This window comes from Fusarium fujikuroi, chromosome FFUJ_chr07, assembly GCF_900079805.1.
Source record: "Fusarium fujikuroi IMI 58289 draft genome, chromosome FFUJ_chr07".
Classification (NCBI taxonomy): domain Eukaryota; kingdom Fungi; phylum Ascomycota; class Sordariomycetes; order Hypocreales; family Nectriaceae; genus Fusarium; species Fusarium fujikuroi.
In genome coordinates, this window is record NC_036628.1 from 1769611 (window position 1) to 1793954 (window position 24344).

General features: G+C 49.7%; 8 protein-coding genes; 4 read left to right on the forward strand and 4 right to left on the reverse strand.

Moving 5' to 3' along the window:
• Positions 1-175: 175 nt before the first annotated feature.
• FFUJ_08549 (uncharacterized protein) lies at positions 176-2505 on the reverse strand (the record flags this gene model as incomplete). XM_023580737.1 has 2 exons in its annotated part: positions 176-1942; positions 2008-2505. The coding sequence occupies 2 exons, from the start codon at positions 2503-2505 to the stop codon at positions 176-178; spliced, it is 2265 nt and encodes a 754-aa protein (XP_023433463.1).
• Positions 2506-2958: 453 nt separating this feature from the next.
• FFUJ_08548 (uncharacterized protein) lies at positions 2959-4083 on the forward strand (the record flags this gene model as incomplete). XM_023580738.1 has 4 exons in its annotated part: positions 2959-3001; positions 3060-3187; positions 3241-3744; positions 3799-4083. The coding sequence occupies 4 exons, from the start codon at positions 2959-2961 to the stop codon at positions 4081-4083; spliced, it is 960 nt and encodes a 319-aa protein (XP_023433464.1).
• Positions 4084-5282: 1199 nt separating this feature from the next.
• Positions 5283-8206, reverse strand: FFUJ_08547 (related to ser/thr protein kinase; the record flags this gene model as incomplete). XM_023580740.1 has 5 exons in its annotated part: positions 5283-6103; positions 6156-6894; positions 6944-7103; positions 7157-7356; positions 7412-8206. 5 exons carry the CDS (start codon positions 8204-8206, stop codon positions 5283-5285), a joined length of 2715 nt encoding a protein of 904 aa, XP_023433465.1.
• Positions 8207-11574: 3368 nt separating this feature from the next.
• Positions 11575-13233, reverse strand: FFUJ_08546 (related to PUB1-major polyadenylated RNA-binding protein of nucleus and cytoplasm; the record flags this gene model as incomplete). XM_023580741.1 has 5 exons in its annotated part: positions 11575-11774; positions 11828-11948; positions 12002-12649; positions 12712-12807; positions 12874-13233. 5 exons carry the CDS (start codon positions 13231-13233, stop codon positions 11575-11577), a joined length of 1425 nt encoding a protein of 474 aa, XP_023433466.1.
• A 2130-nt stretch (positions 13234-15363) lies between these two features.
• Positions 15364-16612, forward strand: FFUJ_08545 (uncharacterized protein; the record flags this gene model as incomplete). XM_023580742.1 has 3 exons in its annotated part: positions 15364-15429; positions 15488-15631; positions 15683-16612. 3 exons carry the CDS (start codon positions 15364-15366, stop codon positions 16610-16612), a joined length of 1140 nt encoding a protein of 379 aa, XP_023433467.1.
• Positions 16613-17368: 756 nt separating this feature from the next.
• On the reverse strand, positions 17369-18641 carry FFUJ_08544 (related to PH domain protein; the record flags this gene model as incomplete). XM_023580743.1 has 2 exons in its annotated part: positions 17369-18361; positions 18444-18641. The coding sequence occupies 2 exons, from the start codon at positions 18639-18641 to the stop codon at positions 17369-17371; spliced, it is 1191 nt and encodes a 396-aa protein (XP_023433468.1).
• Positions 18642-21175: 2534 nt separating this feature from the next.
• Positions 21176-22438, forward strand: FFUJ_08543 (uncharacterized protein; the record flags this gene model as incomplete). XM_023580744.1 has 3 exons in its annotated part: positions 21176-21433; positions 21496-21983; positions 22042-22438. The coding sequence occupies 3 exons, from the start codon at positions 21176-21178 to the stop codon at positions 22436-22438; spliced, it is 1143 nt and encodes a 380-aa protein (XP_023433469.1).
• A 540-nt stretch (positions 22439-22978) lies between these two features.
• On the forward strand, positions 22979-24211 carry FFUJ_08542 (uncharacterized protein; the record flags this gene model as incomplete). XM_023580745.1 has 2 exons in its annotated part: positions 22979-23064; positions 23128-24211. 2 exons carry the CDS (start codon positions 22979-22981, stop codon positions 24209-24211), a joined length of 1170 nt encoding a protein of 389 aa, XP_023433470.1.
• Between the last annotated feature and the right edge of the window lie 133 nt (positions 24212-24344).

Below are 24344 nucleotides of genomic sequence, written 5' to 3' on the forward strand. Positions count from 1 at the left end.
GCAGAGAAATGCTATCGCCCAACAGAACGCCGCCATATGCTATATCAGTACACCTTCGCACTCTTTTTTGCATCTCAATCGTACATACATCAGTTTAGTTTTACACGAGCTTTTCCCATTGAAAGCTCTTATTTGTAGACCCAAGCGTAACTCGATACTCCAATATGCAGCAGCCTTAACGTCGCGGGTTGCCAAAACGGCGGTCGGCCTTCCTGTCGTCACGAGTCGCGCCCCAGCTAGGATGGGGTCCTCGATAGCCAACATAATCGGGTTGCCTCACTGGCCGCGTGCCGTCTTTGCGCTGGCGCAGGTCATTTTCTGGTTCTTGCGTTCTGGATGGCGTCTGACTGTCTGTAAGGTATGTATTGTACGAGAAGGGGGCACGCCTTGGCGGCCTTGGTCCGGACCTTGAGCTTTCTTCGCGTCGGTAGCCATCACCTGGTCCGTTGTCACGATGCAACTGCCGTCGGTCTGTCTGCTTCGGGGATCGGGGCTTTCCTGCTTGAGTGGTGTCCCAAAAGTTGGCCGTATTCATGGCCTCATCGTGTGTGGACATATCTTCCTCGGCTGTGCCACGACCCTTCTTCTTGCGCAAGTTGGGTTCCATTTCCTCCCGGTTGGCATAAAAGGCCTGAATCTCGCGATTGATGCGTCCCCCGACAGGGCGTATTCTCTTGAGGTCTTCCTCAGGGAGCATTTCCTGCTGAATGACCTTGTTGAATGATCCATACATGATGCGTGCGAGAGCAATTACCTCGCGTTGATCGTTGTAAAGAGCCCTCTTTTGTTCCTTGGTCTCAGCCTTGACTTGTTTGAAGTAGTGATCGTGTAGTTTGCGGTAGGGCACCCACAGACGATCAAGCGCGTCGGTGATTTGGACGCCATATGCACGTTTGGCACCAGCCACGTCTCCTTCATTAGCACGAGCACGCAAGTGATAGTGGGTAGACTGAGAAACGTTGAGGTACAGGCGCATGAGATGGGCGTCGGGTAACTCTAGGTGATTCATCATGCTGTCGAGCGCGCGGTTGGCATTCTTGATGACGTTTGGGTTGATGTTATCACGAACACATGTTTCAAAAGCTATGCGATAGAAGTTTGGTCCAGTGATACTCGCCGGTATTATATCCAGAATCTCAGTAGCATGGCCGCTTGCTTTGGCTTGCTTGAGAATACTAAAGAGGCGCAACCAGCAATCCCTGTCAGGCTCGAGATTATATTCGCGAAGAATGAAATTCCAGTATTTGATGCCCATGCTGTTGAGCTTCGTCTGCAGCACAACCTTCAAGATTAGAGACAAGGTATTGTTCCCAGGACTGACAAAAACACCATTTTTATCCTTCTTAACCACTTGACCGGTGCGAGGATTTGTCTTGCGAGCTTCCTCAGCTGACATTTCTTTGACTTTGGACAAGTTGGGTATGTTCATTGTCTGTTCGATGAGATCAAGAACCTCCTTCTTGTCGTTGGTGTCGCTTGAGATGATCATCATACGACCCATTGAGCAGACGAGCTCCTCGTCAATGATCAGACGCCCCTGCCTCCATTTACTCATAACTTCTGACCAGATGGCTTTGGCGCGCTGAGAACCTTGTTTGAGATTGAACTCCTTCTGTTCAGGCGTCAATTTTTCCAAGCCATCAAGCGTGTTGAATCGTATAGCATTGAGAATGGTAGTATAGGTGTAGGAAGTTGGAGCTCGAGTTGACTCGTTGAGAGTGTCGACAATGGAGAACATGGAGTCCAGGTCGCCCGCTCGGTTGCACACGCTAAGCACAGCATTCAGATGAGTACTGTTTGGTTCTAGGCGAGAGTCCTTGAAAAGGGCGTTGTAGTGCTTTACAGCCTCAAAGACAGCGATTTTAGGGTGGTTCGACTTGGCGAGACCACGGAACAGGGTTGTATAGGTTTGCGCGTTGGGGAACTGAGCGCGCTTTTTCATCTTCAGATAATGTCAGTGTCATAGACGAGACAAGAACCTGAGTGAAAGCTGTATCTCAAGCCTACCTCGTTGAATAGCTTGATTGCTGCCTTGACTTGTTGCTGGTCAAGCAGATATTCCAAGAGGAAATTCCATGGCACGACCAATTGCATATCTTTGCTGCCTTTTTGAACCAAAAGATGGGCTTGATCGAATTTCTTTGCCTCAAGTGCTTTTCTGACATATTCTGCAACTTTCCAAGGGTCATTGTTCAGATATTGTAACTCCTTGTTGACGGCCCGCTCCATTCTAAGGTTTTCCTTCTTTTTCCATAAAGGTCCATCAGCCGGTGCATCGAGGTTTTTTGGAGCATCTTTCGTGATAGCATCAGCTATAGAATTTGCGTCTTGAGCTGTAGTCGACTTCTCGGTAGTCGGTATCGTCGTCGAGTTGAATATGCGCTGTGAGTGCTGAAACGAACGGGTTTGAAAAGCAGAAGCAAGCCGAATCTCTAGTCTCTGGCGGGGTGCGAACTGCAGAGCTCTTCGAAGGCACGCGCCTCCATGCAGTAACCTATCAGCCATGTAAGAGTTGCTGCTTGATTGCAGGTACCTAGGTTGATCACGAAATTCCAGAGATCCAAAGTTAGAGGCGACCAACTGGGGAAAGAAAAAGACTCCTATCTTATCAGCTGAGCGAGGGGCGTTGCATGAGATGCGCTTAACTTTGCCGCGCTTGAGGTACCAAATAGGTAACTACTACCTAGGTAGGTCCCATAGAGCCACCCCTAGGTACCTAGGTACCCCTGCAGGTCACTAACAACTCTCTCCCATTTCTAATTGGAGACGCGCTTCGCGGTCGCAGTCCAGTCTAGCCAACGTTTCTTTTCTTTTAACCTTTATAGGGAGGGACACGACAAAACAAGCGAATTGTTTAATCCTCCAAGTATCATCAGCCATCCCTTATCCTTCTGAACTCATTTTACCATACTCATCCATTTCCGCCGTGTAACGATTTTCCTTGATACTGCCTCAATCATGGCCAAGGTTGCTACAGATTTCGAAAAGATCATCAATGAGGGTAAGTTGCAATCAATGTTCCCAAGTTCTTCATGTCCTTCCCTAACAGCGTCTTTCAGGGCGTGAGCGAAAGAAGAACGAAGCCCTCGCCGATCGCATTTTCTCAAAGAACCGTCGCCGAAGCGCACCCTCCAAGCTCAAGTCCGCCCCCGGCCAATCACTAGCAAGCCGTGTCGGCGTTAAGAAGGTAGCTACAGCAAAAGACAGGATGCGATTAGTAGAAGCCAACATGTACAGCAGCGAACTTCCACCATCGGCACCCGCTCGGCCCAGCCCGCACCTGGCAATGTCAACGGAGAATGGACACACGATCTGCATCACTCCGTCTCAGGCGACCTAAGCTCTCGCATTTCAGCTCCCAATGCTGCTCATAAGAGAGCCAACAACCGCCGCGCTGCTCGTCTGTCCGCTGCCGTGGATCGCATGGACACTTCTGGCGACGTGCCACAACAAGTCAACATCGTGAAAGGCAAGGGTAGCGCTGGCAATGGCAATGGCAATGGTAATGGCAATGGCAATGGCATGGGGATGACAATTCGGGGTCTCGCAGGTCCATTCACTATTATGGCACAAAACTTTGCCCCTGGCACCACAGCCGCTGATATCGAGAGCGCTATGACTCCCATCGGAGGCGAGATTTTGAGCTGTCGCATTGTCAAGTCAAACCCATTCCTCCTCTTCGAGCTAGCCTTTGCATCGCGCGAGGGTGGTGACCGAGTAATCGAGACCTTCAACGATAAGACCGTGAGTCCATCGGGACCAATTTCTATTCCGAACTCTTGCTAAAACTTGTTACAGGCTGATGGTAGAATCATTAAGGTCTACCCTAAGCTGGGAGCCCCTTCAAGCAATAACATTGCGTCTAGCAATGCGCCAAGAAACGCCCCAAGCGGTCCCCGTGGCACCCGCGGAAACAAACCCAACGCCAACGACAACATTGTTGATGGCTCGATGGGTTTCCCTGATTTAATGGACACAACCACCACAAACGGCTCGCCAAGGAACAACCAGCTGTACAGCGATAAAATCGTGGGCGGCAACCGACGAGGCCGAGGTGGTCAAAGAGGTCGCACTGGGCGATGATGAATTATTTCCTGTTTCTTGTTTTCCCTTGATTGCATTTGACGACTAATTCGCAAACTTGTTTGGAATATGGATCCTAGAGAACAGACCTGTCGGCATTGAAAATGCCGCACATTTTCACTGCGAATCACAACAATGGGAGCAGTGGGTGAACGAAATTTTGGGCTGGGCGTTCGGGGTTCACACGTCCAAAACGGGCTATTAAAGCTAATCATTTCATCTTTTCTCTCTCTTTATATTTCAGGTACCCCTAAAAATGGGTACCTGTTACGACCGTGTAGAAGCGGCTCACTGTCCCAGCTCCCGACAATGATGTCACTTGAGGATAGAGACCCATTCGCATTCATCAGGGGTAGTTCATGATTTTGTGCCTCGATTCGTCCGCCCAGAAATGACCCCTTTGAAGCCGCCCAAACGCAAATAATACCAATACAATTACAAGATGGGAACTGTAACCCAAGAACCTTACCCCATGATATGCCAAGCGCGGTCCGTCCGTCATCGTCCACCAAATAGTCGAGACAAGCATAACAATATCTACAGCCAGACTACACTAGGCATGAATAATATTCAGCCGAAATTTGGCAACTCTGCACCATATTGAATTCCTGACCAGAAACCCCGTCCCTCCAAGTGCTATACTGACGACAGGAAACATAACGAGAGAAAAATAGAAAGCCGCCCCGAGAGTAAACTCATAACTTCTGCGGCCGTTTCTGAGGCGTGCTTCATCGTGTCGAGACAAAGAAATTCTGTAAACAAGTACTACCCCTTTCATCACGGATCTGTGTAATTTGGCTCAACCTATTCCTGTGATAAATGCTTGAAGCATTGTAATCGAGTCTGAAAATCATTGCTTCGAGTTCATTGAGATCTTGGCCTTGAAGTTCCATTTGCCTGACCATGACCTGGGGCCACGCCTCCTCTTAACCAATTCCGACCAAGTCGACTGGATAATTCCGAGCACGCACATATGGCGTGGGACGTCTCTTGCTTCATTGGCGCACGGGTTTCGAAGGGAGGACGGACTTCTAGTACATTAGAACAACCATGGAGTTTTGCTTCGTTACCAACCATGAATTCCGGCCTATTGCACGCTATAACGCATAGACTTCGGCGGCAGGGCTTCGTTTATCGAGTGAAGTCGCTCGTATCACAGATTGGCGCGGACATCTGGTCCCTCGTTAGGTTACGCCACTTCAATGCCAGGTGCTCTGGTTTCCCATAAAACCTTCTTCCAGAGTGCGCTCCTCCAAGTTGCGGATGAAGTCCCTGTTGCCTCGACCACCCTGTTGGGCGCGGCTACCTCTTCGGCCTGCTGCCGTGCGGTTATCGATGCTGCCAGACGCCATGCTTTCTCCAGTGGGCGGGTAGTACGCCGGGCTAGGCTGTAAACGAATCGGCTGACTGGGGTCGAGATGGCTAGCTACTCGTTGGATGGCAGCGGGGATACCGCTCTGTTGCTGCTCCATGGTTGAAGCCCGTTGGCGTGCTGGCCTCATACCACCTTGTTGATGCTGATACATATTGGGCTGGGGCATTTGTGCATATTGCCCCTGAGGCATCTGCTGAGACGGTTGGGACATAACCATTTGTCCATACTGCCCGTGTTGTTGTTGCTGGCCGTATGCCGATGGCATGTTGGCGTGGTTGCCTCCGGGAGAATACATTGAGTTGTTTCCGTATATCTGCGGTTGCGCATGACCTTGAGGCGCGTACTGGTTAACATAAGGGGTAGGAGCAGCCGAAGCAGCCTGCTGTTGTGCTTGGTGTTGAGCTGCTGCCGCTTGAGCCCGCTGCTTGCTAAGTGCTTCGGCCTGTTGCTGTTGCTGGGTGCCAGGTGCTGGAGACCTATTCAGCGAGCTAGACTTGAGATTCATGGGTGGTATAAAAGGTCCAGTGAACTTCTGTTGTGTGATGAACGGATGAAGCTTGGCTTGCTGGGGAGACCACCTCTCGAGAGGGTTGATTGTAAGAAGGCCGCGGACAAAGTCAATAAACGCGATGCGGTTGTTCATTTCTGTCACGGTTAGCACGAGTGTACATGACATTACTATCAGTTCGGGTCTTACCTCTATCTATCTCGCTCTGCTTCATGTTCTTCCTAGGCATAGGGTAGGACTTGATAATCTCGGGAAGGGTGTTGGCCTGGAAGTACTTCTTGCTAGGCTGTTCCTTGGTGCCACGTTCTCGGGCATATTGTTCCATGGATTTAAGCTGGTATGTCCGTCTTCCGAACTCATCTTGTCGCTTTTCGAAAAAGTCGCCCGCCTGCTTGCCCATCTCGATCATCCAGTTCGGGGGGTTGCCCAACATTTCAACAATTCGCGAGACCTGATTATACTCAGAAGATCCTGGAAACAAGGGAAGTCCCAGGAACAGCTCCACCACAATGCATCCAAGGGACCACATATCGATGGCTGAAGAATAAGGGAGACCAAGTAAAACCTCAGGAGACCTGTAAAATCGAGATTGAATATAGGTATACACTGTTTGTCGCTCGTCGCAGGCTGAACCGAAATCAATAATCTTGATGATGGGACTTTCGAGGTTCTTGAGAAGAATGTTCTCAGGCTTCAAATCGCAATGTATCAAACGAGCCTTGTTAAGCAGTGCGAGACCGTTGAGAAGCTGTTGGGCAAACACGCGAACCAAAGTAGTGCTGAGTCCTCTAAACTGGTTCTGTTTGATAAGCTCGTAAAGATTGACGCTAAGGAGCTCAAAGACCAAGCAGAGATGTTGGCGATGAATGAAAGTGTCTTTAAGCCGCAACAAATGGTGGTCGTCGTTCTTGTCAAGTTTCGTATTGAGCTACTTCTTGTTAGTGCCAACCTTTGAAGTATGGAATTGATGGCCGTACCAAATCGAGGACCGAAACCTCCATCATGCTCTGATTGAAGTAGGCAGTACGGTTCTTGATGACCTTGACAGCCACTACTTCTTGTGTCTTGAGATTCTGACATTTCACGACTTGCCCAAAAGTACCCTGACCCAAGACATCCAGAATGAGGTAACGGTTTCTAGAGAGTATGTTAGAATTACAAGCGACATACTTCAATTTTACACAACATACTTGTGGCCGGCCTCTTCAGATCCAAGAATGTCGTTGACGTAGAGGATATAGTCACTGTCTTCGTTATCATAGCCATCGTTCTTGGTGCCCTTGCTGGGCTTGGTCAAGACTCTGCGAGGATTGCGCGACGACTCATATTTGAAGCTAGGGTTACAGATGCGATAAGTGGCAGGTAATTGAACAGTAAGAGCTTGGAGAGGCTGATCATATCGTGAGTAAAATTGTCTGGAAAGCTATAGAGGCTTGAAAACATACGCTGATGAAACCGCCTTCAGGGTTGGCGCGACGGAACGCAGGCTGTGAATTGACCTTGGGTTGCAGATCTGCGGGCGAGGAGAGTTGCTTGAACTCGGGTACTGGGCCCCTTGTCACTTGCTGGGGCACAGGCCGTCTCGGAGACTTGGGGTCCAGGTTAAAAGCAGCATCGAGATTGCCGACAGCGGAAGAGGGATAATTTTCCTGTTGACTGGCGGACGCGTAAGGGTTGATAGGAGGAAGGTGCTGGCTTTGCTGGTGTTGGCGGGCGCCGGGGAAATATGGAGATTGAGAATAATCAGGCTGGCGTGTAGGCGACTGTCGCTGGGAGGTCGGGCTTGTGAACTGGCTGTTTGAAGCCGACTTGGGCGCGTAAGGGGAAGTGGGGGACAGGGCCTCCATGGGCGAGTATCGTTGAGCGACGGAAGAAGACTCTTGAGGTGAGTGGAGGTTGACAGGGCGGCTGCCCGACATGTGAGCTTGATGAAGGGGCCTCATGGGGTACTTGATACCAGCATGAGCATCATGAGCATCGTGCATAGCGACGTCACCGTTGCCGTCGCGTATCTGCGAAGGTGAGATTGGAGATGCGGCTGAGTTGGGGTTACCAACAGGAGCAGAAGCAGGCGGAGCAGCAGAATGGACGGGGGCGCCGCCGTGGAACTGGTCGTATTTGTATCCGCCTTGAGGCGGGGGCTGGTTGGTGTAGTCTCGAGGGGCTTGGGTATTGCCGTTGTGTCGTCTCGAGGAGCCAGGCGAGTTCGCGGAGGGATATTGCTGCCACTGTGGATCCATTGCGCTGACTGACTGGTGCGGAAGCTGAATCGAGCAGCTTATGGCGACAGCGTCAGGTTGATCGCCGCGATTAAGTAGAGGCGGTCGGTGTTCAGCAGTGAAATCGTTGTTGTGATGGTGGTTGTCGCGAGTGGAGATGCGTAATGCGTGGTTATCGGGCGTAGACGATGATGTCGACGGTCGATGAGATCCCAACGACGGGGGGAGGACGAAGGATGGGAGTGAGAAAAATGAGAGTAAGAGGAGAAGGGTCTGGATGGTGTAGTGTAGCGTCGAGTTGCTAGCTGCTAGCTACAATCCAATGCAGAGAGCACGGAGAAAATGGATGGGATGTGATGGTTGGCTGGCAGCTGGTTGCTGGTTGCTGGTTGGGCCGGGTGCAGTGTGCGCTCACCAAGTTGGAGATGGATCGTGTTGGGTCTCGTTGCGCAGGTCCTGTCCTGTTCTGTCCTGTAGGAACGGGTTAGGCAAAATTGCGGGAGAACAGACTAACCCAGGCCGTCCTAATAGAACTAAGAGCAGCTACAGCGTGTGTATTGAGAAGAGCAACAATGGACACGCCAGGCTCTCAGAATACCGTGCCGTCGTCTCGTACCGTACCGTAAAGAGAGATGAGGGGGCAGGGCGTATTGGGCAGACAGTGGAGGCCCAAGCCAAGGCCCTGGGGGTGGATATGGGCAGCCAGGTCAAGCAAAACAAGGTCAATTAAAGTATCTGTAGATGGTAGGTATTGGTACGTCAGAGGACTCAAGCGTTGAAGCGAGAATTAAGAAGGTAAGGAAAATGAGGAGGAATTTTGCTGTATAGGAAGGGATGCTCTAGATTCTAGTCTTAAGAGCGTTGCTGAATGAAGCCATTCATTATATGGATGGTGAGTTGATGTGGGAGGGAGCTTGGGTTGGGGCAGGTAGATGCCAGAGGAATAAGAGAGGGCAAGAGTCAAGAAGGTTGATATCACCTCAATTGGGCTGTAACAAGCCCACCTGCCTCAGCGAGATATTATCAAATCCCATTGACTACCTAGGTACCTAGGTACCTTACCTTAGCATCTTCTCAGTTGCAAGTCTATTAGAATTCAGCGCATTTTACCAACACATAAATGTTAGATAGTTAGATCAATGCCTTGATTGCGCATGATTTAACTTTCATGCTGTTGTCCTTGGTTGCTCACATCAACACGAATTACGAGCCGAGGGCAGACGCTGAAACATCCTTTGCAGCAACTCAAGGCTACGGATATAAAACTTTCATTGCAGTAAAACAAAAGAACTGACAGTTGAGTTACGGAATCACATTGGACCAAGTGAGTGCCTGTAGAAATCTTGTTGACCTTGATTCCTCTTTACGGACTCCCAAGTTTATTCACTTCGTCTCTCGCCAGCCAACGGCATAAAGTCAAAGAGAAGCCCACCACTATTACTGCTACCAACCTTGGTACCTGGGCAAGGCACTGAAGGCCGGTGGTGCACGAGCGAGAAGGCTGGTTTCAGTCGGCTCTAGCTGCTCTACCCTGCCACAACAATAAGGGGGTACACCACAGTGGACAGGCTGTGTTGATCCCCCTCTATCGACTGTCAAATCACCACTGACTTTTACTCAACGATGCACACATTCTGCCGTTCTACGCGCAATCAGAGTTGATCCGATTTATAACGTGGCAAAATAATGGTACTTTTTAACAGTACATGCAGTATCTTGTTGCCTCTGATCAGCGGGGTCGTTATCAGCCCTTCTCTACTATTCTCTGCTACTACATATGAAAGCTTAAGGTTATGACTCTATCGCTGACACGAGCGACACACAACACATATACCCCCGGAAATAGCCATCCATTGATTGATGCCTACCTCAGTCGGTCAGCTTACGACCTCGATTTCCCAATATAAATATACCATCATTGGCAGTATCCTCGACTTGCGTCAGTACCTATGTATGTTATCATCATTAACATGGGATCTGTCATGATCTACAGTCCAATATGCGTATTACTACCCATGCCATAGATGGATGTTAGTTAGCCAGTTGATCCGCCATGTCAAAAATGACGTCCTTTTCAGGGTCCTGGGGAGTTACCACGGAATAAAAATCAAGTTTCACTTTCTAAACGGCTCCCGGCCCTTCTCACCGTATCTGGTAGGACAAGACGGTAGCCTGTAGGTATCAAATCCCAGAGCCTCTTGTGCCCCGTTTATTTCGTTGGCGTTTCATGGGCTTGCCATCCATCCAATTTGAACCTACGTGGCTCCCGTGTCTATTTACGCCTTTACTGGGGTTCACTGGTGCCAAATATCTAACACGTACTCCGTAGACCCATTGCTATGCCAGTTCATATGTAGAAACCTCACTTCTCAGCTTGGGCATCATTATCGAGATGGGAACTTTGAAGGCTGGCAACGTCTTGGCAGAACGGCTCGATTGTGGTGTCACCCATACGCCATTGTCCAATTGATCAGAGAAAAGCCGAGGGTACCACGACGGATAGTTGAGCGAGAAAGTCTTGTTATTTTATTCATCCACTTCATCAATTGCCGCCATCTTGCCACCTAATTTTGTTCGAGAATCCTGTGCATCTCGAGTAACATTCGCCGACGCCCCCAACTTGCGTATCCCCAACATCTTCCACTTCCTCACCTTTTGTCATCAATCTTACAGAGTCGTCAAGTCGTTGTTCCATCATATCGTGCGCGAGAATTATTAATGAAAAAAGGAGAAAGAAGAAAAATGTCCCGTTAAGAAAGAAAAAGGTCGCCGCTAAATACATAGATGAGAATCCATGGAATGGAACTGCCACCCCCTTCGCCAGCCACTGAAATATCAATCAGATGCTCCATGACACAAGAATGGATGAAACGCTCATGACGTCGTCAGATAGGGAATTTTGAAATGCCAGACTGGCTCCTGACTTATTACAACAAAGTCAAGGTGAAGAAATGTTGGTGGTATCCTAGAATTAGCGCTCGTACAGAAAGAGATTGAGATTGAGAGAGATTTGAGAAACATATGGCGGTCCCTGACTTTTATCGACGAAACAGGAATAGAAGAGAAGAGAAGAGCGAAATGCATACATCCGTTTGTAAGCAAGAGGAAAGTTTCCCCTTTTCCCCCATAACACGGAACTGGGGTATCACAGGCCTGAACTGTAATAATGCTTGAAGATACTGAGAAAAGAGCAATGGAAGCAACAGAAGCAAGCACAAGAGAGAAATCCATAGAAAGGCGTGAAGGAAGAAAGGGGAATCATGAAAAGCGGACAAAGAGAAACCCGTCCCGAGGCATGATCAAGTGGTAGACACCTCCGCCCTGATACCACCATGTCCAGCTTTCGTCCAGCTTTTTGGGTTGTCTTGCTCTGGTTTGGTTGTTGCCCCCTAGGCCTGATAACCACCAAATCCATTGTTGAAGTTCTGTCCAGGGCGAGGCTGGGTCCATTCAGCATTGGGGGGCTGTTGGCCCCTGCCGTAGCCGCCCGCGCTTTGAGGAGCAGCATACCCCATAGGGGATCCAGCATAGCCGGCCGGTGATCCAGTCTGTGGTCCACCATAGTTTCCAGGCTGTCCACCGTACTGGGCTAAGTCATTGTCAGCTACTACTACGATCAAGCTTTGCTGGCATTTAACTTACCACCGTACTGAGGATAGTACGTAGGCGTACCTGGGAAGGCAGGAGCTTGAGCACTCTGTGGGCTGTAAGGCTGAGCAGGGTCAAAGGCTCCTTGAGCACTGGGCGTCTTGTCCTTGCCCCACTGTGGTCAATTGTCAGCTGCCATCTCTCAATTGCAACACAGGTAAAACATACACTGCACTTGAGAGGCCGTCCGTTAACGTTATACCCGTTCATCTGGCAGATCGCCATGGCCGCGTTCTCGTGGGTATCCATCTTAATGAAAGCAAAACCTCGATCAGCCTGGAAGCGAGACTCAACAACGAACCCGAAGTTCTGGAACAGAGGGACCACATCGTTGGGAGTTGTGTAAGGAGTAAGGTTGCCGACATAGACAGTTGTCTGCCAGCTGGGAGTTTGAGTCAGAATAACCTCGTAACTAGCGACGCCATGTGCTGGGAATTGGTGGTGCCCGTAAGGGGTGGTAGGCGTCATGCCCATCGCCTGCATAGCTTGCTGCTGGGCCATTGAAGGTTGGCCCTTCTGGTTTGCCCAGTTGCATCGAATGGCTCGCGAGCCGAGCCACTCGCCGTCCATGGAGCTCAGAGCCTTTTCGGCCTCAGGGCGGTCGCGGAAGGCAACAAAGCCGTAACCTCGAGATCGGCCGGTCTTCATATCCCACATGACACGAGCCTCTGAGACGGAACCAAAAGCAGAGAAAGCTTGAAGGAGGACCTCATCGTTGACTTCGTTAGACAAATCACCGACAAAGATGTGGAAATGGTTCGAGGTGTCTTCCTTGTTTGTGGTGTTCGACTGATAGGCCCAGTTGACTCGGATTTCCTAAGCTACGGTTAGCGGCCGACGTTCGAGATGTTGTTGGATTTCGCTGAGGGGCAATGTACCGATTGGTGAACTCGTCGTCCATTGAGGGTCTGCATAGCACGCTCAGCGGCACCAGGGTCATCATACTCGACAAAGCCATAGTTATAACCACGCGCCTGTGAAGCATTGTTAGCCCACCATACCACATCCGCAAAATTTCTCAAGGTTGTAGCGAGACCTACATTCTTGTCGGGAATGATCTTGACGTTCTGAACATGACCCGTAGTCTCGAAGATCTGACGCAAGACTTCCTCAGTTACACGCTGGTCCAAACCACCAATGTAGAGGGCACGCTTGTTGGGTTCAGGGGCAGCACGCCGGAAGCCACCTGCACTGGTAGGCGACATGATGCCTCCTTGATCGGCAGCGGATCTGGGGGAGGTGATGGCAGTCGGGATCGGGTTGGTATTCTGAGGGATATGCAGAGGCGGAGGGGCCATAGGCTGTCCATTCTGGCCAGCTTCGAAGCCAGGGGCGCCAGCACCGGCCTGAGGGGGGGGAGGCAGCTGGCCTGGGTTGGAGGGCGTTCCAGAATCGGCCATGTTGTATGATATCGTGTCTAGAGTGATGATCAAGAAGGATGAGTAGCGGAAGGATAGGACGACAGAGCAGAGGTAGAAGAGGAATTGGAGGCTACCTATGAGCTGCGTTGTACTGAAGTCGGTCGGTCGAGGTGGAGAGTCGGCGGTCGGTGACAATATGTACCTGTGCCTCCTAGCGTTTGACAGGACAGGGGTCCAACTGGACGAGTAGGCAACCCGGAGCTAAGAGTGACACGGGTGGGCACAAGGAGAGAGGGGGGGGGCCCGCGTCTGGGTCTGGTCTGACAACGGGGTCCAGAAGAAAGCTTTGGGACTGGGGTGGGAGGCTGCAGTGGAAACTCCAACGTCTGAGATCTCCAAAAAGCGGTTGACGGCAACGCGAACGAAGGCGCAAGCTTTCGGAGAGGAGCGATCGAATTGTTGCGTGCGGGCGGTTTGGCACTGTAACACAGGAGCGGAACGAGACGGCGGCCTTGGCTAGATCGTGGCCGGTTGTGAGACGTGGGGGGGTTTAATTTGATGGAGATGAGAGCTGGTCGACAGGCTGAAAGAAGGCGTGCAGATGGTGTTTCCCCGTAGCCTGGCGCGCACGAGAATCGAAGACCAGCAAAGACACGTAGAAAAGGCAGAAATCGACTCGAATAAAGAGATAAGTTGAGAGCAACAAGAGAGGAGATAGCGGAACAGAAGAGAGCTAACTATGGTAGAGAAGCAGCGCGAGACGATGGTGAAAGTTGATGATATGAAAGGAAATTGAACGGAGGAACCGTAAAAGCCCAAAGGAAACCTGATACAAGGACCACTCCAACGATATTATGACTATGAATGCTTGAGAGGAGAGAAGTAAAGGAAGAAGCTGACGAGTAGCGGATGATGGAGGGGCATACATAGCCTTACATATCGCCCTGTACCTCTCTCACTGCACAGTTCATCATACAGTGAGTGAGGTAAGGCACACGGGTTGCCGGGTACCAAGGCCTCGGGGGGCAAGAAAACATCAGACCTTGATATGGGATGTCAAAATAAACTCAGCAAAGGTCACCCGAAGCTTAGGCTATATTACCTAGATCCTTTTGTTATTTAGGATCAAGATCCTGAGTTTTCTTTCCTCACCTAGCTACTACGTACCTACTAAGGTTCTAAGGTAAGGTAAGGTACTTGCTTTCCCTTACCGACTATCGAAGCCCAACAGATCATGCTGGTATATTGATCAGCGATTGGTTGTCTGTTCTTCTAGACGCCTGATTCGACCAAAGTGTCAGGGTTAAAAATGAAGGAAGAGGGGAATGGGATAGAACCGAACATACTGCATTGGACCTTGGAGAAGCGGGAAAGGAGTTTGCATGGGCTGAGCTGGGACATCAAGTAGGTAGGTAGCTTGTATCATGTCACATAAGTCATCACACATGACTGACTATATTGGCATAGGTTATCCTTGCAACAGATGGTGGAGGGGAGTGCATGTTAATAACATACATACATAGGTTTTAGTACCTGTTGGCATGATAGAGCATTGGCATATTCCCCTGGAATTGGATACTTGAGGGGTATAAAGTTTATATCATGGTGTCAAAGGCAGGCTTAGCTGGAGACCAAGAATGAAAGCAACGTTGAGCTTTGCAAAACCCAGAGGGCATGACAGGAGGGCAAAGGTGTAAGTGGTGGTATGGATAGCCCAGGAACAACCGATCAAGACTCCAACGCTGAAAGTTCTCAATCATATGGTTCATGCACAAACTGCCAGGCCCTCAGCGGCTCCCAGAATTTACCTGGGTACTTAAGGTAGGCAAGAATAAAAAGATGCGAATCTACCAACTTTCAATTGCCAGTGAGTCTTTTGGTTGGTTGCTCACTGCTGTTGTCCTTGTCAGTGAATCCATCCAACTCAACCCTTAAGGTACCTCTAGTGAGGTGCACGTGATGTCGTTCCTGGACGAGCCTAACACTTAACCTGGGGGGCTGAACTGGGTCCAGCAAGGAGTGCACCTCTTGGGCTCTCCCTGGCTTTGTTCAGCAACGACGAGAATTATCTGACCGTCCTTTGAAGCTAAACTTACATAACTTCTCATAGTTTGCTTGAACGGCTTCTCAGTATCTACCAGAATACCAGAACTGTCGCCTGGCACGGCCATGGCTTCCCAACCTCATCAGGAGCCGGACCCGCTCGATGTCTTGCAGAATATGGTCAACGATGTCGTAAGTGTCACCTCCATCCTTATAATGGCTTGACCAAATTTCTGACGCCTCGTTACAGCTAGTACATACTGGAAAGGCCCTCAGAGCTTCCCGCAAGGATGCCCAAGGGAGTACGCAGTCTACCCAGTCAACCCTCAAGTCCAAGCTGCCCGAGTCTATTGACGGTTTCCGGGAAGCCTTACACAAGCTCGAGTGGGATATTGTAAGTCGCCTCGAGCATCGCCTCAACGACTCAAAACTCACATTATCTTAGATCGATGCCAAGTCTGTTCTCATGCGTGATATCAAGCGTCTACAAGAACAGAAACAGCAGCAGAGCCAGCAGAGCCAGCAAAGTCAACCTACTCTCATATCCCAACCCCCACAACCTCAACCAGTTGAATCTCAGTCCAAATCTCCCATGGTCATCGACCTTGAATCATCCCCTCCCCCTCCCCCTCAGGATCAGCATATGACAGAGATCAAGACCAACAAACCAGTCGCCCCCTTTCCTGACATGGGCATGGGGCTTCCCGATGTCGGCCAAACTATCAGTGTGCCGAATGATGAGACCACACCATCTGTAGTTCCAAGCACTGGACCTGAACAGATCAACTCCAAGACAATTTCTCCTACTGCCCCGACTTCAGCTCCAGCTGCCACCGCTCCGATGGCTCCTATGCCGATCATGGAGCAAAAGCGTGTGGACAACCAAAACAATAACGTGACAGACCTTACTGGCGACGGGTCACATTCAGAACTCAACTTTACAAATATGCAGTTCACGCTGGCTCCGACAAACAACGACTCGCAGAACCCTTCTAATTCTCAGGAACCTTCTTTTGACCTCGCAACTTTTGCTCCCCCGGAGGGTAATGATGATATACTAGGTCTGGACGACATCCTGCCCACCAACAACACTTCTCAGACAAATGGTATCTCGCAACTGCCTGCTGGATCTGTCGATAACGCACCCAAACAAGGTCTGCCAATGGATACAGACAATCTGGGAGCCTCACAGGAAATGTCAAACAATAATTATGATTCTGTTTTTGATGACGAGATTTTCGGTGGTCTCGGCACAGGCGACGGTCTCGCCGATGGAACCGACGACATTACTTTTGAATCCCTCATGAACGACCGGGACGATGACAACCTAAACTATGGCGAATTTGACGATACCTTTCTCCTTGAGAATATATAGCGATCTTGCGCACAAAGCCGCTCCGCACCAAAGATCCAGTAGTGTTTTTTTGTTTTTTTTTGTTTTTGTTTTTTTGTGTTCGCATATAGTTGTTGCGCACATCGTCGACGAAACTCGGCCATCTGGACTCCGACACTCATTGTCCAGTTACTTATTTGGATTCATGCCAAGATCGCTTTATCTTGGCCAATACCAAGACAAACCAGGCAAAGCTATATCAGCAGTTGTCAACATGGCACAATCAAGGTCAACGATAATGTTTGTGTATAAAAAGCTTGGCATCTTCGATTTTCGATTTGATTTTGTTTTCGGCGTTTTGTAATGGCTCAGAATGCATCGGTAGACATGGATGGACAGGTGTTTGGGTTTTGGGTCAAGCTCACAATGATGTTCTCGACTTAAGAATATTGGATGAGTATGGAAGGTTTCTACAGGATGGTGCTAAGTACCACGGATATCATGTTTTATGTACACAACAAAATAGGAGGCTTTCGCTAAATGAGCAGACGCTGAGAAACATATACAACTCGTTAAAAAGCTTCCCTCCTCTTTTCTTTTCTTTCTTTTCTCTCTTCTATCAAGTAACGTATTCGCCATGAACAATGACCAAGAAATACAAAGAAAACAGCACGGCCGCTGTCGCATGACAAAGAAAACCGACAAAGAAAACGTTAATCATCATGATTCATCTTGGGTGCATTTACACCATTGGGTCTCACGAGGCCTAGATCTCATGAGGTCTATTTCGCGCTTAGGTCATGTGGCTGTCGCGGCAGCGCGAGCCTCAAGTTCGCGACGTTTAGCAAGCAAACTCTTGAAAGCGCCAATGCAGCGAACAAGGGCATCTTCATCGTGAGCGCAGAAGCGGTAGCTCTTTTCTTCAGTGATAACCTGAAGGCAGTGCTTCTTGCTCTTGCTGAGAGGGTCCAGATCGACAACATTTACGACTGCGGAGAGCGGTAAAATCCACCGAGCTGTGTATTCAGACTCGTCCTTGTAAAGAATGAGGTTGCGTGGGCGAAGAACAGCCCACATATCCTTCCACTGGCGCATGCCACGTCGGTGACGCAAGAGGTAGAGCCGGCCTTGCCATATGACACGGTCGGGGTCTTGCTCAACATTAGACACGCTCGTTTGGCTTGCGGATCGGATACCTTGGCCTAATGGGCGAGCTGCTGGGGGTAGCTTGCCAGGCGATTGAACGGCCAAACTATCGTAGGACGAGTCCTGGGGACGGAAAGCTTCATTGTCGGAAAGGTCGGAGTGCGATGCGAACTCCGCACCCGATAGTCCCGAAGACTCTAGTATCGACGACCTTCTCCTACCCCCTGCCGAGGTGACATATCTGGGGGCAGATGATGCCATTGGTTCCGGAGAGCTGGAAAGGAAGCGCTCATGCTCATTTGGTCGGTTGTTGCTGATAGAAACCGGCTTGATGCCATTGCCAGGCTGTTGGGAGGCACGTGGGCTGGCAAGGAACATCTCGTCCTCCTCTTCATCGATACGCGCATCCCTTCGGATCAAGTCCATCCATTCCTGAGCATCTTCGGCGGAATTCGCTTGAAAGTGGTAGTTGCGAGATGGGGAAAAGAGGCCAAAAACATGCTCGCGCTTATGCTTGGGGTCCTTCAATTCGGCGACGGCTGTAAGCTCGGATAAGTAAAGCTGATGTCGTAGTCGAGACTCGCTCTCGTTTTTGTACAAAGAGAGGGTGTTGGGTCGCAAGACAAGGTAAACAGGCTTCCATTTCTAGAAAAGGAGTCAGTACTGGACAAGAGCCTAAAGCCGTGACGTGATGCTTCAAAAAGGATCAGTGGCGGCGGATGCTAACCTTTGTCTTTTGCGTGCGCTTCTGGACATAGCCGCTCTTCAATACGCGGTCAAAGTCAAAACAACCGTCGTTGTTGACAGGAGAAAAGGCAGCCTCAAGGTGAGATTGGCTGCGAGGACGAGCAGAGACGACGAGTTTGGTATCAAGAGAAGGCGTATTGACTGGATGCGCGGCCCTTTCAACGAGAGTTCCGGCCATTGTTTACTATGTTTCAGCGAACGGTATCGAGTACGAGAATGATGATGGTGGTGGTGATGTCACGAACATTGACGGTTCGTGAAGGAGAAGGGTAAGCGTTCGATTCGAAGGTTTGCGCGGCAATGAAATAATCAGAGTAGTCGACCGAACAAGCGTCCAGAAGTTGATGGCAGACAAGAAATAAAGGCTTCGTTGTAAAATTTGAGAAAACGATGGGCCTCTCGATTGTCGAAAGGCTGGTGTTACAAGCAGGGGTTGGAAACCAGGATATAATGCTTGTAGGAGTAGCAGGTTGTGGAAGTCGAGGCGATGGGGTTTGCGGGCGTGGAACGTTATGCTGATACGGAGTTCAGGTGGTGAGACTTGAGGAGATGAGTCTGGGACTGGTGGTGGCAGTGAAGTTTGTGGTTGTGGTGTTAGGTCGGGATCGGATCGGATTGGATGTTTGTTGATTGTTGTGATGAAATGCCGGAGTATTCAGTAGCCACAGGGCGTAGGTATTGGATGCAGGCAGATGCTGCAGATTGAGGAGAAGGATAAAGACAAAGAAAGAAGGACGAGAGATGATGGAATTATGAAAGAGTATAAGGTTTGAACGACGTTTGCAAGGTATTTGCGGCTTAGGAAAGGATATAGACAGAAAGGAGAAGAAAGGGAAAGGGTGTTTTGATTTGATCGGCGGCAACGGAGAGGAACGAAGATTGTCGCAGACCAGACCAGACGGGAGCCCAGCCCAGCGGGGGGGGGGGGACGTAACTAAATCAGAGCTAAGCAATAAGCCAAGTCGCAGATCTGCAGGCCCGGTACTTTTTCGGTACAAGGGCGCAACAAGCGAAACTGCCGCTAAATTGCAGTGACGGCTCAGGTATTTTTAGTTGAGTGCCAAGTATCGGGTGTCCTGCATGTTGAGTTTGCCCGTAGGCGTTTCAGGCGTTTTGAAGAAGCGATGTTGTCGAATCAGTTGGTGTTTTCTTTGAGATGCACTGCTCGCGGCCAAAACAATGCGGAGTTAAAGGTTCATCTCAGTAGGTACCTAGGTAGCTTTTGTTTTTCTACCTAAACTAATAGAAAACGAAGTTTATATAAATAAAGTGGTCAAAGAAGAAGTAAGCGTGTTACGGTTTGCCTGTTGGTATAGTAGGTGCCTACCTTAGTACTTTGGACTTGAAAACGGACACCATCAACAGTCAATCAAGACCTTTTCGCATTCGGAATTGGACTTGGTGAAGCAAGGAATGAAAGAGGGGTTCACTCTGATTAAGGTTCTTTTACCTGTTGATCCCTCTTCCTCCAGAACGGGATTACATCAGGTGGCGGAAGCATCATGGAGGTTCGAGGCCCTCGAACAAATATGTGCAGCACAGAAACGTGTGCACGCCTCGTTGAGACTTTTAAGCTACCTACTACTAGCTACTAATCTATCAGTCTTACGTATCGCCTGACGTTACCACCCTCCATCACCAGCACCAGCACCAGCACCAGGCAGAAAACTGACTATTTGTGAAAGATGACAGTGGGCAGTGTCTACTTGGTCGTCTTGAGTGGGTGATCAAATCGATACTGGCTGTGCAAACAAGGCAGCTGAATTGAACCGTCCGCACATTCCGCAGCCGAAAACGATCACGAAAGTGGCTTGTTCCTATTCTGTGACTGAATCTGACGAGTTCAGCTCTTGCAACTCGTTTTGTTGGGGGGGGGGGGGGGATTTCTAGTCCTCTTTTCATGTCATGCGTCCATCATCAGCCTGCATATGCAGCGTCTAGCCAAGAACTGCCATCTCGATTGGTGACAAACTGCTCGGGCTGACTTGATATAAGTAAGAGATAATAATAGAGGCCCGGCCTGGTCAGGCCAAGACCACCTGGTCGATCGCTTAATCTGATACAAGGTGCTTCGACAAGAGTCCATAATATGAGACGATGCCATGCCATACATACTACATCATAATGCCCAGCGGCTAAGATATTGAGATTCAGAGAGTTTCATGCTATCCATGTATGACAAGGTTCCCTCCCTGTTTCGCTCCGAGCCGAATAGACGCTTGCTGGTGGAGAATTACAATGGGGGAGGTTTCATGACGACGAAACACTCGTTGAACGAGCTGTTAATTAATTCAATGCTTCCAAGTGTAACAGGTGAAAGTGGAAGAATGGATTAATAATCAACTTCAGATGTTGCAAAAGGCAGTATGTTCCCTGAAACACTATCGCGAGCCATAAGACGATGACTCTTTTCTACTGATTGAGTCACCGGCGAATGCAGCCCATCGACTAAACGCGCTCGATACTTGCCGAGTCTGTTTAGTCGGTCTAGTCATGGAATGGAAATATTCACTTCCTCTCAAGCAAACTAACGCTCTGGTTGATCCTGGTTATAAGTAGTCAATATGAAGCCAGTCAATCAATTGTTCGGACCGCTGCGATATCCTCAGTGTCCTACAACACCGCTAACACGTCCAATAATCACCCATACCTCTTCACCTGTGGCTGTTTTACTTTCATCACTCCACATCCATTCACCCACATCCATTCACCATGTCTTTACACGAACAACACAGCATTCCCACAGATACCGAACAAGAAATTCGGTCCAAAGTAGAGCAAGTCCTCAAAGGAACCCCATTTGCTCCCTCAAGCCTACGAAAGCTCAGTGGTGGTACTGCCAACTTTATGTACCATGCTATTCTTGAGAAGCCATCAGGTGAAGACAAATATCAAAACGGCGTCGTGATCAAGCAGGGCGAGGGCTATGTTGCACTCCATCCTGCGTTCAAGATTGCAACTTCTCGATGTGTGAGTGCGATATCGAGAACACTAAGCAGGCAAGCTTCGCTGACTGACTACCACCGTTGTAGGCTATCGAGTATGAGTCTCTTGTCCATCTTGCTGGACTACCCCCAACAGAAACGCCATCGTGTAGAGTATCAACTCCAGAGACATATTACTTCAACCAAGATAGCAATACTCAGGTCCAAGAGTATCTTTCAGAAGCTCTCAGTCTGAAAGACTATGCCCTCAAATACTACGCTGCCCCCACACCACCAACTCTTAAAGAGCAATGCGAGCAGCTCGGCCATGGTCTTGGATCTTGGCTTCGCACGTTCCACTGCTGGAGCCAAGAACCTAAGCAAGCAGCCCTACGAGAGACGTTTGCGGGGAACAGGGAGATGCAGGGTCTCAAGAACATGATCAATTACCAACAGTTGCTACAGGTGGTGGATCGACACCCCGAGATCCTTGGCGACGCAAGGGACGTTTTACAGGGTGTCAGTGATCTGGCTGCCGGGGAACTTGCAGATGAATCAGCTTTGTATCCCATTCATGGTGACTTCTGGACCGGAAAGTGAGTCCTCGTATTGGTGTTGCTTATCGTGAGACCGCGGTCAGCTGACTACAAACAGTATCTTACTCCCTGACACTCCTCTGGCAAAAGGCACTCACACTCCCATTCGTATTGTTGACTGGGAGATGGTTCAGATTGGTGTTCGGCCTCTAGATCTCGGCCAGGCCATTGCTGAGCTTTGGCAACTCAAGCTGTACAAGGACATTGCTGCAGGGGAGTGGCTCATTCGGGCATTTGCTGGTGGCTACGGTGCCGTGAGTGATGAGTTTGCTTACCGCACAGTTATCCATGTTGGCGTTCACTTGATCTGCTTTGGATCTCAGACGCCAGGATGGGGCGATGCTGCGCAACAGAAGGACGTGGTCAGAATAGGAAAGGAGATCATAGTCAGAGCCTGGGGTAGGGATCGTGGCTACTTTGTCGGACATGTTCTTGGTAGCCTCTTCAGAAGCTAGATGTCCTTTTACAAATACGTGTAAGGAACCAGGGAACCATCAGTATAAGCGGTGCTAGGAGTCGTGTAAACGAAATGTGCGTCAAGGTTTTGGGCTGCATTTGAAGTTCAAGTGTATGGAAGTGAATTGACAAGGTATAGATAATGACACGGAAACACCACCATGATTATCTCTGAATTTGGAGAACTTAGTTTATCTGCTCACCATGACATTGCTATGGGTTTGTGGTAAAGTTGGCTTTCGCGATTGTTGTATGACTGATCGGTGGGAGGCGGCGAAAATTTCAACTTTTCAGTCTACTCAACTCTACCTTACCACACAATCGGCACCTAACTCACCTATCGATCGACTCGTACGGACCCATCTCTCGGCATCTGACAGAGTCTCACTTCGGATCCAAAAACACTGGCACTTGAAAACAATTAAAACTGCCATCAGTGTTCCTTACCTGACTCCCAACGACGGTTACCCTATATAGGTCACACGAAAACTCAACTCCAACTCCGTTTGTAAACATCTCCACGCCCACGCCCAACTCAGATGCCTTCCCCGGACACCAGCCGGCCTTGTAAGCGGTGTAAGGCCGAAGATGCTGCTTTCCTCCTGCGGACAGACCCAACGTGCCGGTGAGTTATCATCATTCTCTCGCGGAACTTGATCGTTTTGCCCCTCATGCTAATGCGACTCAGTGATTGCTATGTTCAATATGTCGCTTACAAACTAAACAGGCGTCTCGGCGCACTTCACAAAGACATTCGCTCTTCAAAGAAGCTTACTACTCGGAGATACCTGGCTGGCTTGTCTTTTGGACCTTCATCTAGCGTCCTGGCCCAGTTACTCAGCGAGCAGGCCCGCCACCACTCGGAGAACAAGGCATCTTCACCATTTGAGCCTGTGATCATTCATATCGATACTGAGTTATCATATATCGAGGGAGAATCTACTGCTAAGAAACTGCTGGACGAGTACCGTCGTGTATTGCCAAATGCTATGTTCGAGTGTGTTCCTCTGAAGGACGTCCTCCTCGTGAAGAGCATCGACTGGTCAACTCTACCCCTCGACGCTGTCACACCAGATGATGATCCAAACGCTCGCCTTCAACGACTTTTCAATGCTTTACCAACATTGACATCGCGAACAGATCTTCTCCGTCAGCTTATTCGTCACCTTCTTCTCCAGAAAGCACAGGAGCACTCATGCTCAGCGCTTCTCCTCGGCCACAGCACAACAGCACTCGCAGCCTTGACGCTATCAGAGGTCGCCAACGGTAGAGGATTTGCAGTTCCGTTACAGGTTGCTGACGGTATGACAACTGTATGCACATACGAGGCAGTCGAGGGCACCGCCACCCAGGAGACCGGTCGACTAGAATTCCCGGTCTACTATCCCCTACGCGAGATCTTTCGCAACGAGCTGGTCCAGTACATCGACCTTGTTCCCTCATTAAAGGAGGTTGTTCCCGGCAACCAAGCAGGTGCCAAGGTTAGAAACAGTGTTGTTTCACACAAGGACCTGAGCATCGAGGAGGTCATGACACGGTACTTTGATAGTGTAGAGGAGGGATATGCTGGAATCATTGCCAACGTGGTGCGCACAACTACAAAGCTTGACCGAGTTCCTGGAAAGAGCTTCTGCGGAAGCTGCGGAATGTCACTTGATGCCGAGGGAGATTCGCGATGGGCCGGAGAGATAGGCGATGATGCCGGGAACGGGCCGGGGGCAGCCGGTGCAGGCCGGCTATGCTATGGCTGCAAGCGGTCAATTCATGGGTAGAGCATCATTCGTACAAGAACCTGAACACTCATATTTATATTCTGGTATAAAACAGTATTTATCATGACTAAAAACTCCTCAAATGCGCCACGCCGCCGTTTGATTGCCAAACCCATGACCCAGGCGGTGCCAA